Below are 13,677 nucleotides of genomic sequence, written 5' to 3'. Positions count from 1 at the left end.
GATTGCCACTGTCCATGTCCCGCTTTGTCCTGTCGTGTTTGCTGTAATCAAAGTGCTGCCCTGAGCATAGATATCCCCATTTTTCATATTATAGAGCACGCAGAGACTGCCTGACTTTCCCAAAGTCACCTGGAGAAGCTGTGACTGCTCTGCCTCCAGAGCATCTCTTCTGTCAAGTCCCTAGAGGGCTGTCACAGAGCCCATATCCTATGGGACAGCAGATTTTGAGATAAAATTAGGCACGGGGGTATATTGTAAACCTCGGTATAGTAGGACCAGATTGCACAACCTTTTCCAGGTAACAGTGTCTCCAGTACCCCACCACGGGAGCCAGCACTGCACAATTCCCTGTGCTCCCTTTCTGCTCTGTCTTTATGAGCGGGTCCTACACTTTGATCTACAAGATCCAAGCCACAACACAGATGTCCTTGAGCTGGTTGTGAAACACCTCCTTCTGAGAAAAGAGTTGCACCCATCTGTGGGGAAAGGGCTGCCGTGCTGGCAGCTCCTTGCCCTGCAAAATCATCAGAGGTGGACGTGGAAAAGTCTCTGTGTTTACACTGGTAATGAGAGGAGTTGACCCACGTGGCAGTTCTGCTTCATGGCAGCTAAAATACTGACAATTTATATTGCCAGTATTTCAGCTTTGGACACTTTAGTTCATCTACAGTTGAGCATTTCTGCCTTATATCTCCTTGACATGAGGCTCAAACAAATGATTCTGGGTGCACATTTGCCTGTGAAGCTGCAGACACTCGGCAAATCTCCTCAGCCCCCCTTCCCATGCCATGGATCTCCAAATCTGACCAACATGTGAGTCTGCCCCTGAGATAGGCAGAACTGAAATAGTTTGATTTCTGCCAAACCCTTACTTTTTTCTTTTTTTTTTTTTTTTTTAATCTAGAATCTCCCTGTTTTGTCTGTGAAAGTTCACACTTCTGTGCCTGAGAGAGCACAGGACATTTAACTTCTTCAACAAGCCCCTGTAATAAGCTTATATATTTTTCTCAGCCAACATAATGCACTTTCCACTGGGATCTATTCTGTATGGGGTAGTAAATGGCATTTCAAAACCCCAGATATTCTGATCACCCCCTTACCAAACCTGCCTGGTGTCGCCTGGGTCACTTATAGGCCTGAAAGCTTTTATTTGCGTGTGGTTTTCAGGCCCCAAACAGCTTGTGGGCAGAGACAGGACTGGGAGATATGGGGAGATTTTTGTGCTGCTCAGGGTTATGAGATGCTTTTTTGTAAAAATTGGTGCATTCTGGACCTGGTTGAAAGGTGGGGTCCTTTCTGTGTGCCCCTTTCTGAATGCCTCCCTGGGGGTAGGAGAGATCCTGCTGAAAGGAGGGTGATAAAAGCCGTTCTGTTGGCTCAGGCCTCTCAGCTTTGTAGCCTGACCTCCTGACCCAGAACTTCGCCCTTGCCTCCTCTTCCTCAGCTCCAAAATAGGGCTCTCTGGGGAGATGTTTCCCATCTGTTTTTGGGGTTGCTGGATGTCCATGGCCTGAAAGGTGGAGGCAGGTGTGGGAGGGTGGGAAAGGCTAGGTGGGGGAGCAGGGAAAGTCTTCCGAGGCAGCAGTTCTGCATCTCCTCCGTGGACACAAGGCATTGCCGCCATCTAGTGACATGGGATTGACAGGTACAGCCCGTGTTCCTGAGAGCTCCTGGGGATGCTCCACGGGGGGAACGGACAGGGCACCCCAACCCAAAGCGTTGCTTGTGCTTGGGACATGTAGGGGGGGCCATTGCTGGAGAGGATGGAAAAGCGGCTCAGCAAACATGAAGCTGAGAGTGTTGCCGTGCTTGTCTTTGAGTGCTGCAACACTTGGGCCTGAGACCTGAAATTTCATGGGAATTTGTGCAGGAAAAAACTGCCTCCTTGCTGTTATATGCACCCTTCTGCTTCCTCAGTCCTCATCATGCTTTTGGATGCCTTTGGAAGGCGAAGAGGCTGAGAAAATTCTGTCTGGAGGGATGAAAACCGATGCACTACAAAAGAAAAGGTTGGAAAAGTCTGACAGCAGCCTTAGCTGGGGTTTGCAAATACAGCTGGTTCCTGACATATGAGTCCAAAGAGCATGAACTGCTCAGGAACAGACAAGGTCCAAAGTGGGAGTGCTAATACCAGCAGGAATATGGAGGCACTGAGTAAGACCAGGTTAATTAAAGGCTATTACATTTTCCAGCCCTTGATCTGTTGCTGTGGTAGATGAGTCCTGACAGGCTGGTGTGCACGGGCACCCTCTTCTCCTTTCTTTTAAAGTTCAAAATAATATTAAAGAATCATAGAATGAGTCATAGAATCATAGAATGGCCTAGGTTGGAACAAATTTAAAGATCATCTTGTTACAACTACCTTTCACTAGACCAGGCTGCTCAGAGCTCCACCAAAAATGAAATGCTACTCTGAACCTGAATGCATGGAAATTTCAGGGCTGAGCATGGGAAAAGCTCTCCCACTAAATGCTACTGTCATCCCAGTGAGTGTCCCAGGCACTTCCTCTGTGTTCACCTGTGGCTGCCACATCAGCAGTCCCTGCATCCCAGCATGAACCACTGATCCTGTTAGTGAGGGTTATCACTGCTGATAGGCCCAGGGCATAGACAGGCTTGTGGCACCAGCCCTGCTGTAAATGCAGATAGCAGGTGTCCTGGTATAACCCATTTTTTGCAGGGTTCCTGCATCTCAGAGGGATGTATTGCTGAAGGGATCATCAATCTCATTGTAAACTCTTCACTTGAAAAAAAAAAATTAGCTGAATCAGTGAAGTCATCTCTTTAGCTGTGCTAAAACACATTAAAAGAACTAGACATATGGTAAGTAAATGCCCTGAGGCATAATGTCTCATGGTGGTGGGAATAGGTGAGGTCTCATTGAAATGTGCTGGGTGACCCTTGCAGAGATGATCAGATGCACACTGGTGATATTAAATTATTGCACTGGTAATAAGAAATATCAGCTTGTGCAGCTTTTCCTATGGATTTGATTCTTCCCTTGTTCTAGCCTGAATCTGAGCTGAGCTCAAAGTGTGCTCTGTCTCTGTGTGGGCAAAGAGGGAAAATCCTAAATTCACCTTGGCACACTGTTGTGGGAGAGGGAAGAGGTCAGAGTAGAGGAGACAAACCATGTATCCTGCAGCTTTTAATATTTCCTTTATTTCCAATATTTTGCTGTTTTTTTCCAGAGGTGCTACTTGCAGTTTTTTGTGTCAGCTACCACTGGAGCATGATGAGGAGTTGAGGCTCTGATCTGGAGACATCAGATGGCCAGATGACCTTGGGAACTTTTGATGACTTCAGGGATGACTCTGGAGAGGTTTCACCATCAATTTAAACTTGAGCCGTCCCTGATGAACAAGGTCCAGCCCCGTTGCCTGTTTTTTTCTAGCACCTTCTGAAAGGACCTGTATGCATATCTGGGATGGGCACAGACCCCCATTGCAGGGTCAGCACCCCACAGCATGCCAGTGTGGCATGAGGACCTGGTGGCTGCGGGTACAGGGAGGTCACAGCAGGTTTCATTTTTGCAATGTCATGAGGAACGCTGAGCACAGAGGTCTCCTGACGGTGGAGAGATGTGGACTGGTTGGGTGATATAATTTATGTAATTATAGATAAGTAGCTCCCTGCCTAGTTGATTTCCTAGAGATTTGCTCTGCTCCGCCCACTGTGTGAGCTCAGATAAATTATTAAAAAGCTTCTGTTTGCTTCCTGCTCTGCACAACACCATCAGGGGCAATTTTGCCCACAGCCTGAAGTTTTGCTTCTGCCTCCTGCTGAGGAGCTTGCAGAAGCAGCCCTTTGGAATGCTGGGTGGAGAAAAGCCTGTTTCTATGTCAGTGCTCAGGTCAAGGACTGGACCACCCTCTTCTGGAAACTTTTCTCGTGGCTCCAGTTACTCCCCAGAGTTAAGAGAGGCAGTGTAATGTGTCAGACTCCAGTGCTTTGGCAGGCAATGTGTCCCCTGCTGCAGACATGAGCTCTTTGGGTCATGGCAGGCTGTTATCAGCCATCCCTTGTACCTCTGCACCTTACCTGCCTGGACTGAAGTCCCCACTCAAGCTCCAGCAGCACACACTGAGCTGCACCCTGGGTTTGTGCAGCCACTGGTCCTGTGTCAACATTTCTCTTCAAAAAGCATTTATATTAAAATAAAAAGTAGAAAAGGGATGCACAGCCATTCCCTGCAAAGGAGAACTGATTTCTTTTTACACAGTCCTGCACATGTCCCCTCTCCCTCCCGTGCCTCAGTTTCCCCATCGGTGGGACAGGGCTGTTAGGAGGCTGAACACTTGCCTTTGCACAGCTGACTTACAGACTGATCTTTGTTGCAAGGATGTTTCTGACCCAAAACCTGCTTTAAGCAGGTTCAATCTCAAATTGAAATCCAAGCTCACAGTTACATCAGAAAAATGTGTTTCCTCAGCTGGAGTGTCTCTGGAGTTATACTGGAGACAACAAGCCCTCTGTGTCCTGTGCTTAATCACCCTCATGTTAAAACCTCTCTCCTAATATTTAACTAGATTTCTCCCGAGCTGCAGCATATTCCCATTCCCAGGCTCGCTGCAGGGAGGCTTTCTCTGCTGGGCTGCTCCACAGGGAACTTTGTCCGGTTGCAACGGGGACAAGTTTTCCGTGAGCACAAGTGCAAAGGGTGAGCGGGTTGGAAGCGGTGGCAGCAGGCTGTTTGTTCGCTCTCCTGCCGCCCATCCCTTGCCAAGGGGCTGCAGCGTTGGCCCAAGTGCCCGAGGTGGGAACGGCCGTGGGAGTTCACGGGACCTGGGTGGGAAACAGCCTCTTCCAGCAGCGCCGGCGGCTCCTCGGTGGGATTTGCGTGAACACGGTGGATTTAGCTCAGCCCTTCCTGCGCCGAGTCAAGTCCTGCCCTTAGTTTAACCCCTTTGAACAGAATCAGCCTGCTCTAAAAACATAGTTATTTCCCTTTTCTTTAAAAAAAAAAAAAAAAAAAAAAAGCTGCAGCTTTAGCAAACAGCCCACAAGGGACATGACGTGCTTGTGCAGCGGCTTCTGCGCCGTCAGGGCTTTTCCTCGGGCGGGAAGTGTCTCCGGGGCAGGGTGGGAAGGGTTGAAGGGAAAGCGAGACGAGGAGGCTCCAGCCACCTTGGCACAAATCCCAGGCAGCCATGGAGTATGTCCGTAGGGGAAGTTTTTGCGGGAGTTGAGGGGGCTGCTCTGGGTCCCTGGCGGTGACAGCAGTCCCTCCCCAGCAGCCATGGAGTACATCAGCACACGGGGCGGCACGGGGGCCGTTGACTTCGAGGGAGCCCTTTTCTCCGGCTACGCGCCCGACGGGGGCCTGTTCATGCCCCAGAACATCCCCTCGCTGGACAGGGACACCCTGCGGCGCTGGAGCAGCCTGTGCTACCGTGGGCTGGTCAAGGAGCTGTGCTCCCTCTTCATCCCAGCCGACCTGGTCCCACGGAACACACTCAGTGGTGAGCGCAGCCGCGCAGGGAGCTGCTCGCGGGGATGTGCGAGAGGATTTTAGGGTGTTCAGATGCACCTGCCTGCCTAGACCCCACCCTCTCACGGCCCCCAGAGGATGGAGCCTGCTGCACTATTGCCTGCTTCTTTCTGAACCCTGATCTCCTCTGTCACCTTTCAGTGACGGACAAAAAGTGTTCCCTGTGTGCAAATAGGGATTCTGGTGACTTCAGTAGCGATGGCTGATGCTGTGACCCTGCTCGCTGCTGGGTCACCCGGCTGCTCTGCTGGGCTCCAGACTTGCCCTCCCTCCAGGGCTTCCTGCTGCTCCACGCTCTACTTGAGACCACATTTTTTATGTTTTACATCATTTAAGAGCTGTCACTTCCACCAGAGGGCAGCTGCAACCTCTGTCTCAGCGACACACAGTGATAAAACTCAGGTTTCCTGCATTTTATATTTTAGCACAGTTTTCTCTGATTGTGTATAGTGTCCCCTGGGGTTACTTGGCATAGAATTATCAAACACCATGAAGCTGGTTTATTCCTAGTAACTACTTATAACTTGTTGGATGTCTGTCACTGCTCCAGCAACTGAGTCTTTGGTTGTGCAGAAAGGTACCAGGAGCATGAGGAACACAGGTGCAGGAAGCCATGGGTCAGAAAAACACTCAATCTAACAACTCCTTTAACCATTTTCCCTCTAGACCTGATCGACAGGGCCTTCAGCAGGTTCAGGCACGAGGATGTTGTCCATTTATCCAGGCTGAAAGATGGGCTGAATGTTTTGGAGCTGTGGCACGGGGTTACTTTTGCGTTTAAGGATCTGTCCTTGTCCTGCACAGGGCAGTTTTTGCAATATTTCTTGGAGAAAAAGCAGAAGCACATCACTATTCTGGTGGGTGAGTATGTCTCTTTGTGGGGGGTAACGTTTCTGGGCAGGCCTTTACATTGAGAGCCACCATCCCACAGCCCTCCCTACAGATGGCCCAGGGTGGTATTGCCTAATGGGTGGCTGGTGAATGATCTCCAGGCAATGCCAGGGTGGCTTCTCTAGTCAAAAGCATCTCATGGAGCTTCTCTGTGTCTTTTCCTAAAGTGCAGCGATGCAGGTTTGACTGATGCATCAATTTTTTTCTTTTCTTGGTGCTTCCTCACTTTGAAACAGGGACTTCAGGGGACACAGGGAGCTCAGCCATCGAGAGTGTGAGAGGGCAGAAGAACATGGACATCTTTGTTCTGCTGCCCAAGGGGCTCTGCACCCAGATACAGGAACTTCAGATGACCACTGTCATTGAAGACAATGTCCACGTCTTTGCTGGTTGGTACTGCTGTTGGACTGTCCACTCTATGGCCCTGCTGTGTCAAAACCATGACCCTTAAAGTCTCAGGGAGATGCTCAGTGGGATTTACAGCTTTAGCAGCTGTAGCCAGTCAGGTCATTGCCATCACCGTGCCCAGACAGGAGACGACATCCCCAGCTTGGTGACCAAGTAGTTCAAGGCTTCTTTGTCTCCTGGCCACAAATCAGAGCTGCCTCCATGCAGGCAGTTGGTGTTTGGCTACACTGAGTTCAGCACCATTTCTTGACACTAAAAGGATTTGGAGTTACCCCTTCCCTCTGTCTTCTCACCTTCATGTGTGATCCATCCCCTACCACCTTGCCATCCCCATGGGTCAGCATCACCACTGGGTGCTTGAGCTGCTTGAGTTCGCATGGACCCTTCTGCTCAGCCAGGTCTCACCTTGGCATCTCACAAGGGGAAATACATATTTGGGAAATATATATTTGGTATAAGCAGGAACCCAGAGTGCCGCGTCTGCAGAAACCACCCGACATCCACAGGGTGCCACTCAGCCCCCAAGGCAGATGGGCCACAGCAAACCCCAGGGCTTGAGACTAACCCCTGTTTCTAAGCAGAAATTACCTTATGCCTGATGCACTGCTGTTGGCAGATCTAATCTTTCCTTTCTCCTTTTGGCAGCTCATGGGAACAGCGATGAAATCGATGAGCCCATCAAGGAACTGTTCGCCGATGACAATTTTGCCAGAAAATACAATTTGATGAGCTTGAATTCCATCAACTGGTCTAGGATTATGGTGCAGATTGCTCACTACTTCTATGCTTACTTTCAGTGTGCCCCATCCCTGGATACCACCCCGTTGCCAGTGGTGGAAATTGTTGTGCCAACAGGAGGAGGAGGAAATATCACAGGTAAAGGGAAAAAGGTTAGATAAGAGAGACAATGCTGTGATCTATAGACCAAAAGCACTTCAGAGATACTAGGTATTGCTATTTATTAAAACACCCACTCTCTGGTAGGATTTCTTCAGAACCACTTTTATTTTATTACTCATGTATGCTTATTACTCAATTTAGGTGTCACTGATGATTTATAGGATGCAGAAAAACCCAAACCACCCTTTGATGATGACTGTAGCTATCTTGAGGATGGGAACATTAGGAGAGGACAGAATGTGTTTGATGAAGAAAAGAGGGAAAATACTGTGGCTCTAATTTCTTAAGTGAGACATTAACAGAGGTGTGGAATCCTACCAGGTCCTACTCTGGTTTGCATGGTAGTGTGTGGTCAAGAGAACCACTCATAATTGCGTAATCTGGCCTTCTAAATGAGAGCCCTTGTTTGCCTCTGTCCCAAAATAGGCATAGAACTGTCTTATGACAACATCGAAGGGTTTGATATATTCACTGCACTTCCAGGCTGCCCATCTGAGGCAGCATTAACAAGCCCAAAATCTTCATCTCTCTTGCTTGCACAGCACCTGCCTGACCTCTCGTCCCCTAACCATCCATCTTCAAATGTGGAGATGCCCAAAGGTCAGTGTTCAATGGCAGGTGGAGCATTGCATCCCTGGATTTTATAATCTGGTGCTCTACCAAACCCCTATAGACAGATATCTCAGAGTCCACCAGGGAATATCATTTGTGTCTGCTTCTGAGCCAGGTGCTCCATCAATTTGTACAATGACTCCTTTTCTAAACTTCCTTTGGATGTTTCTTCACCAAGCACATATTTATTTTTCACTGTTTTTTCCCAGCTGGCTGTATTGCCCAGAAAATGGGTCTCCCGATTCGAGTTGTTGCCGTGGTGAACAGCAATGACATCATTCATAGAACTGTCCAACATGGAGATTTCTCAGTGGCAGAGAATGTGAAGGCTACATTAGCATCAGCCATGGATATTCAGGTGTGTAGTGAATTGGCCAAAATGGGGAAATAGCAAATATTGAATTTTTTTTCCTTTTACTCTGATCTGCCTGCATAATTCTTCCACTGGCAGTGCCTCTTAGTGATGCATTAGGAGGTGTGACTCCTATTAACCATTTATGCTGCAGACTGCTGAGCTGAAGTAGATCAAACACCCTCCTCCTCACTTTTCAGGGCTTGACTTTGTGATCTTCATTGTTAAATGCTGTGTTTCTGGGGTTTTGTCCTGTGCAAGGTTAGCAAGAGAGGGACGCTTTTACAACATGTGACAACTACAGAACTATAAGTGCCACCATGTCTCAGGGGTTTTGTTGATGCTTCTGAAAGGCTCCACCAAGAGCAAGAGGAGAGACCAGGAAGAAGGTAGGGAAGTCCAGAAGAAATGCCTCATTTATGGCCGTCTGCAGCTTGCTCAGAGCAAAACAAGTCTCAGCAGGCAGGCAAAGGCCTCAGAAAGAAAAGTCGTGGAGGTACAGAAACCAAACACCTGGAAGCAAATACCTCCTGTCTCATCCCTACCCTGTGATCCCCAGGGATTGGATCTGCTTCCAAACAAGTGATCAAAGAGGGAAACCCTTGGTGTTGTGTCTCTGTGGCCTTAAGCTACCTGGATTTTCCAAAAGCTGTCAAACACCTTGGGAGGACCCGGGAGCCTGGAGGGGCTGCCATGCTCTGCAGTCACTAAGTCCCTATGCCCTTATCACCAGGCTGTGCTCTGTAGCTTGGCTTTCCTCCCAAGCCATGAACTTGGGGAGCTCCTCAGAGCTCCAGGGGTATCTGGGCTCCTCTCTGGGCCCATGTCCTTCAGTAACACTGCTCCACTGAGGTTCCCAGGCATGTGCCAGCCTTTGGGATTATGGCAGCAGGCAGTGAGGCAAGGTGATATCCTGAGATTGCTGAGGAGCTGGATGGGTGTATCCCTCTCCACATCCCTCTCCACACCTGTGTGGGACATCGTTGTTCAGCTCACATCTGAAGCATCCATGCAAATATTTCCATAGCATAAGAGATCATTCATTCTTGAGGGGAATTCAGGAGGTCTCTAGTTGGGGCCTGTTTAAAGCAGGGTCGGCCCTGAGGCCACACCAGATTGCTCAGGGATTTTCCGTTTGGGTGTTGGAAACCTTAAAGGATGGAGAGTGCACAGCCTCTTTAGGTTGCCTCTTCTGCAGCCCAAAGTACAGCAGAGAAAATTTTCCCATTAGATACTCCCTAAAGAGTTGAAGGTGAAGCAGGAAGTATGGTGTGGATGAGCCTTGTAAGGAGCAATCCCAGGAGAATCACAGCAGGTGTTGAGTCTTTGCAGCACTTAAAGACAACCAGGGGATGTTCTCTGGCCCTCAGGTCGGGAAGCACCACACAGCTCATGTCCACGTGCCAAAACTTTGTCCCCAGCATGATCTGTCCTTCAAATTGGGCCCCAAAGTTCTCCTGGACAGCTCTGGTGGCATGGGACAGAAGCAGAAGCCTTACTTAGATGGTAAGGCCAGTACTTGCACCAGTGTCCTGGCCCAGTTCAACTTGCTGGTGTCAACATAGAGATCTGTAGTGGAAACCAAAAGGCTGGCATGAATGAAGGGTGAAGGGGAAGCATGTGTAAAGGATGTGGGAGCAGCAGAAAGAAGGACAGGAGAAGGGATGTCGGGAGCATGGTGCTGGAGGAACTTCTAGGAGCAGGTTGTTGAAGTCCAGGGCACACTGACATGTAGCTTCTCAGGACAGCAGAGGGGAAGCAGAGGACAGCCTAAAACAGGGGACAACCTAAAGCAAAGGGCAGGCAACACCCAGACTAGACTGAAGATTAGAGGCTCTGGGAGGTGATGGTGGGAAGATGAAGGACAGAACTGGGGCCATAAGACACCCAGATAAGGACACAAAAGTCTGAGTAAGTCCTGATGACTCTCCAAGGTAGAACAGAATGGAGTGACAAAAGGTCACAGGCAGAAAGATGTGAAGAGTTCATTCAAACCCATCACTTGAACCCAGGAGATGTGATGAGTACTCTGTGAGTTTGTGCCCCTTGTCCTGTCTGTCCCTACAAGGTGTCTCAGCCAAACCACTGGATGAATGTTTCTTAGTGCTTGTAAACATGCAGGGATGAGACAGGGAGAAAAGAAATTGGTTTGTGACCCTCCTCTATGGTCTTGCACAGAGCTCTGCTGCAGTGTTGCAACACTGATTGCTACGCAGCCATACAGGCCAGTCAGGCCCTATATGTGCCCTATAAATTCACAAAGATTATCAGCCAGCCCTGCAGGGAGCTGGGTGTCTCTGTGAGTCACCCAGCATCTGCAACACTGAGTAAACAGCTGGATATTTCTGGTTCTCCAGTGCATGGTGTGTTATTAGCCTGGGTTCATCACGGTGATTGTACAGATGTGGTCACACCGTTGATTCATCAGTCATCCCTGCATTTTCTGTTTTAATCTGATGGTCACTGTCAAACAGGTCATAGGTCCAAAAGACATCGTGTTCCCAAAGACTTGTCTTGGGATGTAGGTGAGCAAAGGGAAGACAAAAAGCCCACGCCAGCTGCCACCAAGAAAAACGCAGCAGTAGGACCTCAACCCTACGGAGACATCAGAGAATCAACACAGGTGGTCATCTCCCGAGAGAGATGCTTGAATTTCCACTGCTCACCTATTGCTTTGTTTTCCCAGGAGCCTTACAATGTGGAGAGGATCCTGTGGCTGCTCTCAGGCTCTGACAGCAGCCTGATTAAAACGCTGATGGAGCAATTCAGCGTATCGAAAAGCCTAAAGCTGCCGGAGGATTTGCACAGAAAGGTCAGTTCCTGACACACACAACACTGTGTATGTGTGTGTGCATGTAAGGAGAATTACTGTTTTCAACTCATTTTCAGAATAAAAAAATCCTAGTGGAGAGTTTCCAACCAAAAATTTACGTGTGAGGCCAGAACAGAAGTTTTATATCAATGTGTGTGCACTGAGATGTTAAAAACCGCTTTTAAATTTTTTTTTTTAAAATGCTCTTTCTTCTTTGCGAAACTAATTTAATAAATGCCTACAATTATTTAGTTAGGATCTGAAACCACCCCATCCTTGTCCATGCACCGAGGCATTGTGCAGCAGATGCTGGCACAAATTGAGTGTTTGGGAGCGGGTCTGATGACTTGGGTGCTGCAATTCAGCCTCACTCTTATGGCAAATGGGAGCACAACACAGAGAGAGATACAAGAGAAAACCAAAGATATGAACTGTGAGAGGGCCAGATGCAAAGCCCTGCCTCTTCCCATCCAAATTCCCACGCACTGGCCCTCACTAAGCATCCTTTGCCTTTGTGCCTGCTCCTGCTTGCGCTGCAGCAAGATAAATACTAAGTAATGATTTTCTTAAAGGCAAGAAGAGCTGTTACACTGAGGTGGGTTTTACAAGTCCCTCAGAGCATGGAAATAGCAGCCAAGAGCTGAGGAGCTGAGTCTCGGCTCCTTTCCACCCACACTCGCAGCAGCTGTGGATGGAAACCCCTTGCTCACACTCCGTCCCCACGGTTGTTTCCAGCAGTGCTGCAGCAACCCCTCTTCCTTCAGCCCTTGGGGAGCCCCGTCCTCCAGCCTCCCTATTTTGAGTTGCTTTGCTGAGTGCTTGTGGCTAATGCCCTGTGCAAAACAAACCTCCCTGATTCCCACAGCTCTCCGAGACCCTGCGATCCTGCTCAGCCTCCGACGAGGATATTGTTGGAGCCATGCGGCGCTGCTGGGAGGAAAACCAGTACCTGCTGTGCCCCCACTCTGCCGTGGCTGCTCACTACCACTACTCTCAGCCAGACGGGTGAGGGAGTGTTGGGGACTGGAGCATCACTATCCCCTTGTTCCTTCAGTATTTCCAGCCCAGGGCTTGCTTACATCCCAAATTTCCTTGCTTTTCTTCCCTTTGCAGCATTCCCCGGTGTTGCTTAGCTCCAGCCTCCGCAGCCAAATTTCAGGATGCCGTGCTCCGAGCTGGCCTGGTTCCCCAGATTGTCCCTGAAATCACTGCCCTAACAAAGATGGAGACGAGGTCCACTCCCTTGGAGCGGGGACAGGACTGGGCACAGGTGCTCCGGGGGCGGATTGGAGCTGTGGCACGGCAGTGGGAGGCAGGGGGGGGTCAGTTTGCACCCCTGGGGCAGCAGGGGATCAGGGGGCAGGTAGTCACACAGACCTGAGGTACTGGGCACAGCTGGCCAATGCCTCCCAGGGCTCATTCTCCGTTCCCAGGAAAGCCCCATGTTATGGTGGGAGCCTCCGTGCAATGATTTATTAGCAAGAACGCACTTCCCCATTGAAGTATATGGACTATTTCATAATATTTTTAGTAAAGAGCTCTGCAATTGTATCCCCTTTGTCCTAATAATTCATAAAATCTGATTGAAACTCTGGATTTACCTGCCTGTTCCATCTTTACTGGCTATTACAGAAAGCTTCCTTAGCACTATCCACTGCTTCTTGAGCATTATCCAGTGATTCTGGCTCCGTGCTGGGATGTTCAGCCCAGTGATCCCAGTAACACCCAAGATGCTCAATGGGAAGCACATGCAAGACTGGAGCTAATCCACTTTACCCATCCCTGTAATTTAGGCAGTGGCAGGGATCATTCCCAGGCATTGAAACTTGCCCAATTATAGTGTTAAATAGCAGATGTTTTCCCTGGACATGCTTATCTTACAGCACTGGAAAGCAGTTCTTTATCTCACAGCTTTTGGTCCTAGTCCTGCTGCAGACTCTTCCCAGGCAACTTCCACTGCAACGAGTAGGAAATGGGAAATTCCCCTTATCCTCTGCCTGAAACTTCAGGTCATTCAATACCACGTTCCCATCATATACATATAAATATATAAATACCTTGTGTGGGAGCTGCCTCCACAAGTCATGAATCTGGCAGGAATCTCTTGTGCCTAAAAAAGGGGAAAGAAAAAGAGGAATAATTATACCAGGGGGGAAAAATCCCCCTCTGCCATCAAAAAAAATTCCCCCTTTGACATCAAAGGAAGTCCTG

At 49.0% G+C, this 13,677-nt stretch overlaps 1 protein-coding gene across 3 annotated transcripts; it reads left to right on the top strand.

Annotated features, from left to right (window-relative positions):
• Nucleotides 1–4,623: 4,623 nt before the first annotated feature.
• Nucleotides 4,624–13,060, top strand: THNSL2 (threonine synthase like 2). 3 transcript variants are annotated; one of them, XM_027691296.1, is made up of 9 exons: nt 4,625–4,756; nt 5,235–5,462; nt 6,158–6,352; nt 6,619–6,771; nt 7,436–7,666; nt 8,512–8,660; nt 11,341–11,466; nt 12,332–12,471; nt 12,580–13,060. In XM_027691296.1, exons 2-9 carry the CDS (start codon nt 5,240–5,242, stop codon nt 12,845–12,847), a joined length of 1,485 nt encoding a protein of 494 aa, XP_027547097.1. In that variant the 5' UTR covers nt 4,625–4,756; nt 5,235–5,239; the 3' UTR covers nt 12,848–13,060. The 3 variants fall into 3 exon arrangements, with proteins under 3 accessions (XP_027547099.1, XP_027547097.1, XP_027547098.1); XM_027691297.1 differs by having other exon boundaries at nt 4,626–4,756; nt 5,238–5,462; XM_027691298.1 differs by lacking the exon at nt 6,158–6,352 and having other exon boundaries at nt 4,624–4,756.
• The last annotated feature ends 617 nt before the right edge of the window (nt 13,061–13,677 follow it).

This window comes from Neopelma chrysocephalum, unplaced genomic scaffold, assembly GCF_003984885.1.
Source record: "Neopelma chrysocephalum unplaced genomic scaffold, ASM398488v2 Primary Assembly neopelma1_83, whole genome shotgun sequence".
Taxonomy (NCBI): Eukaryota; Metazoa; Chordata; class Aves; order Passeriformes; family Pipridae; genus Neopelma; species Neopelma chrysocephalum.
The sequence above is the reverse complement of the archived record's forward strand: the minus strand, read 5'-3'. Positions and strand labels throughout refer to the sequence as shown.

Excerpts from the sequence above, each read along its gene's own strand:
- THNSL2 (XM_027691296.1), top strand. The coding sequence starts at position 5,240 with ATGGAGTACATCAGCACACGGGGCGGCACGGGGGCCGTTGACTTCGAG. Across the intron at positions 5,463-6,157 it reads CCCACGGAACACACTCAGTG|ACCTGATCGACAGGGCCTTC; the intron begins GTGAGCGCAGCC and ends TTTTCCCTCTAG. Across the intron at positions 6,772-7,435 it reads CAATGTCCACGTCTTTGCTG|CTCATGGGAACAGCGATGAA; the intron begins GTTGGTACTGCT and ends TCCTTTTGGCAG.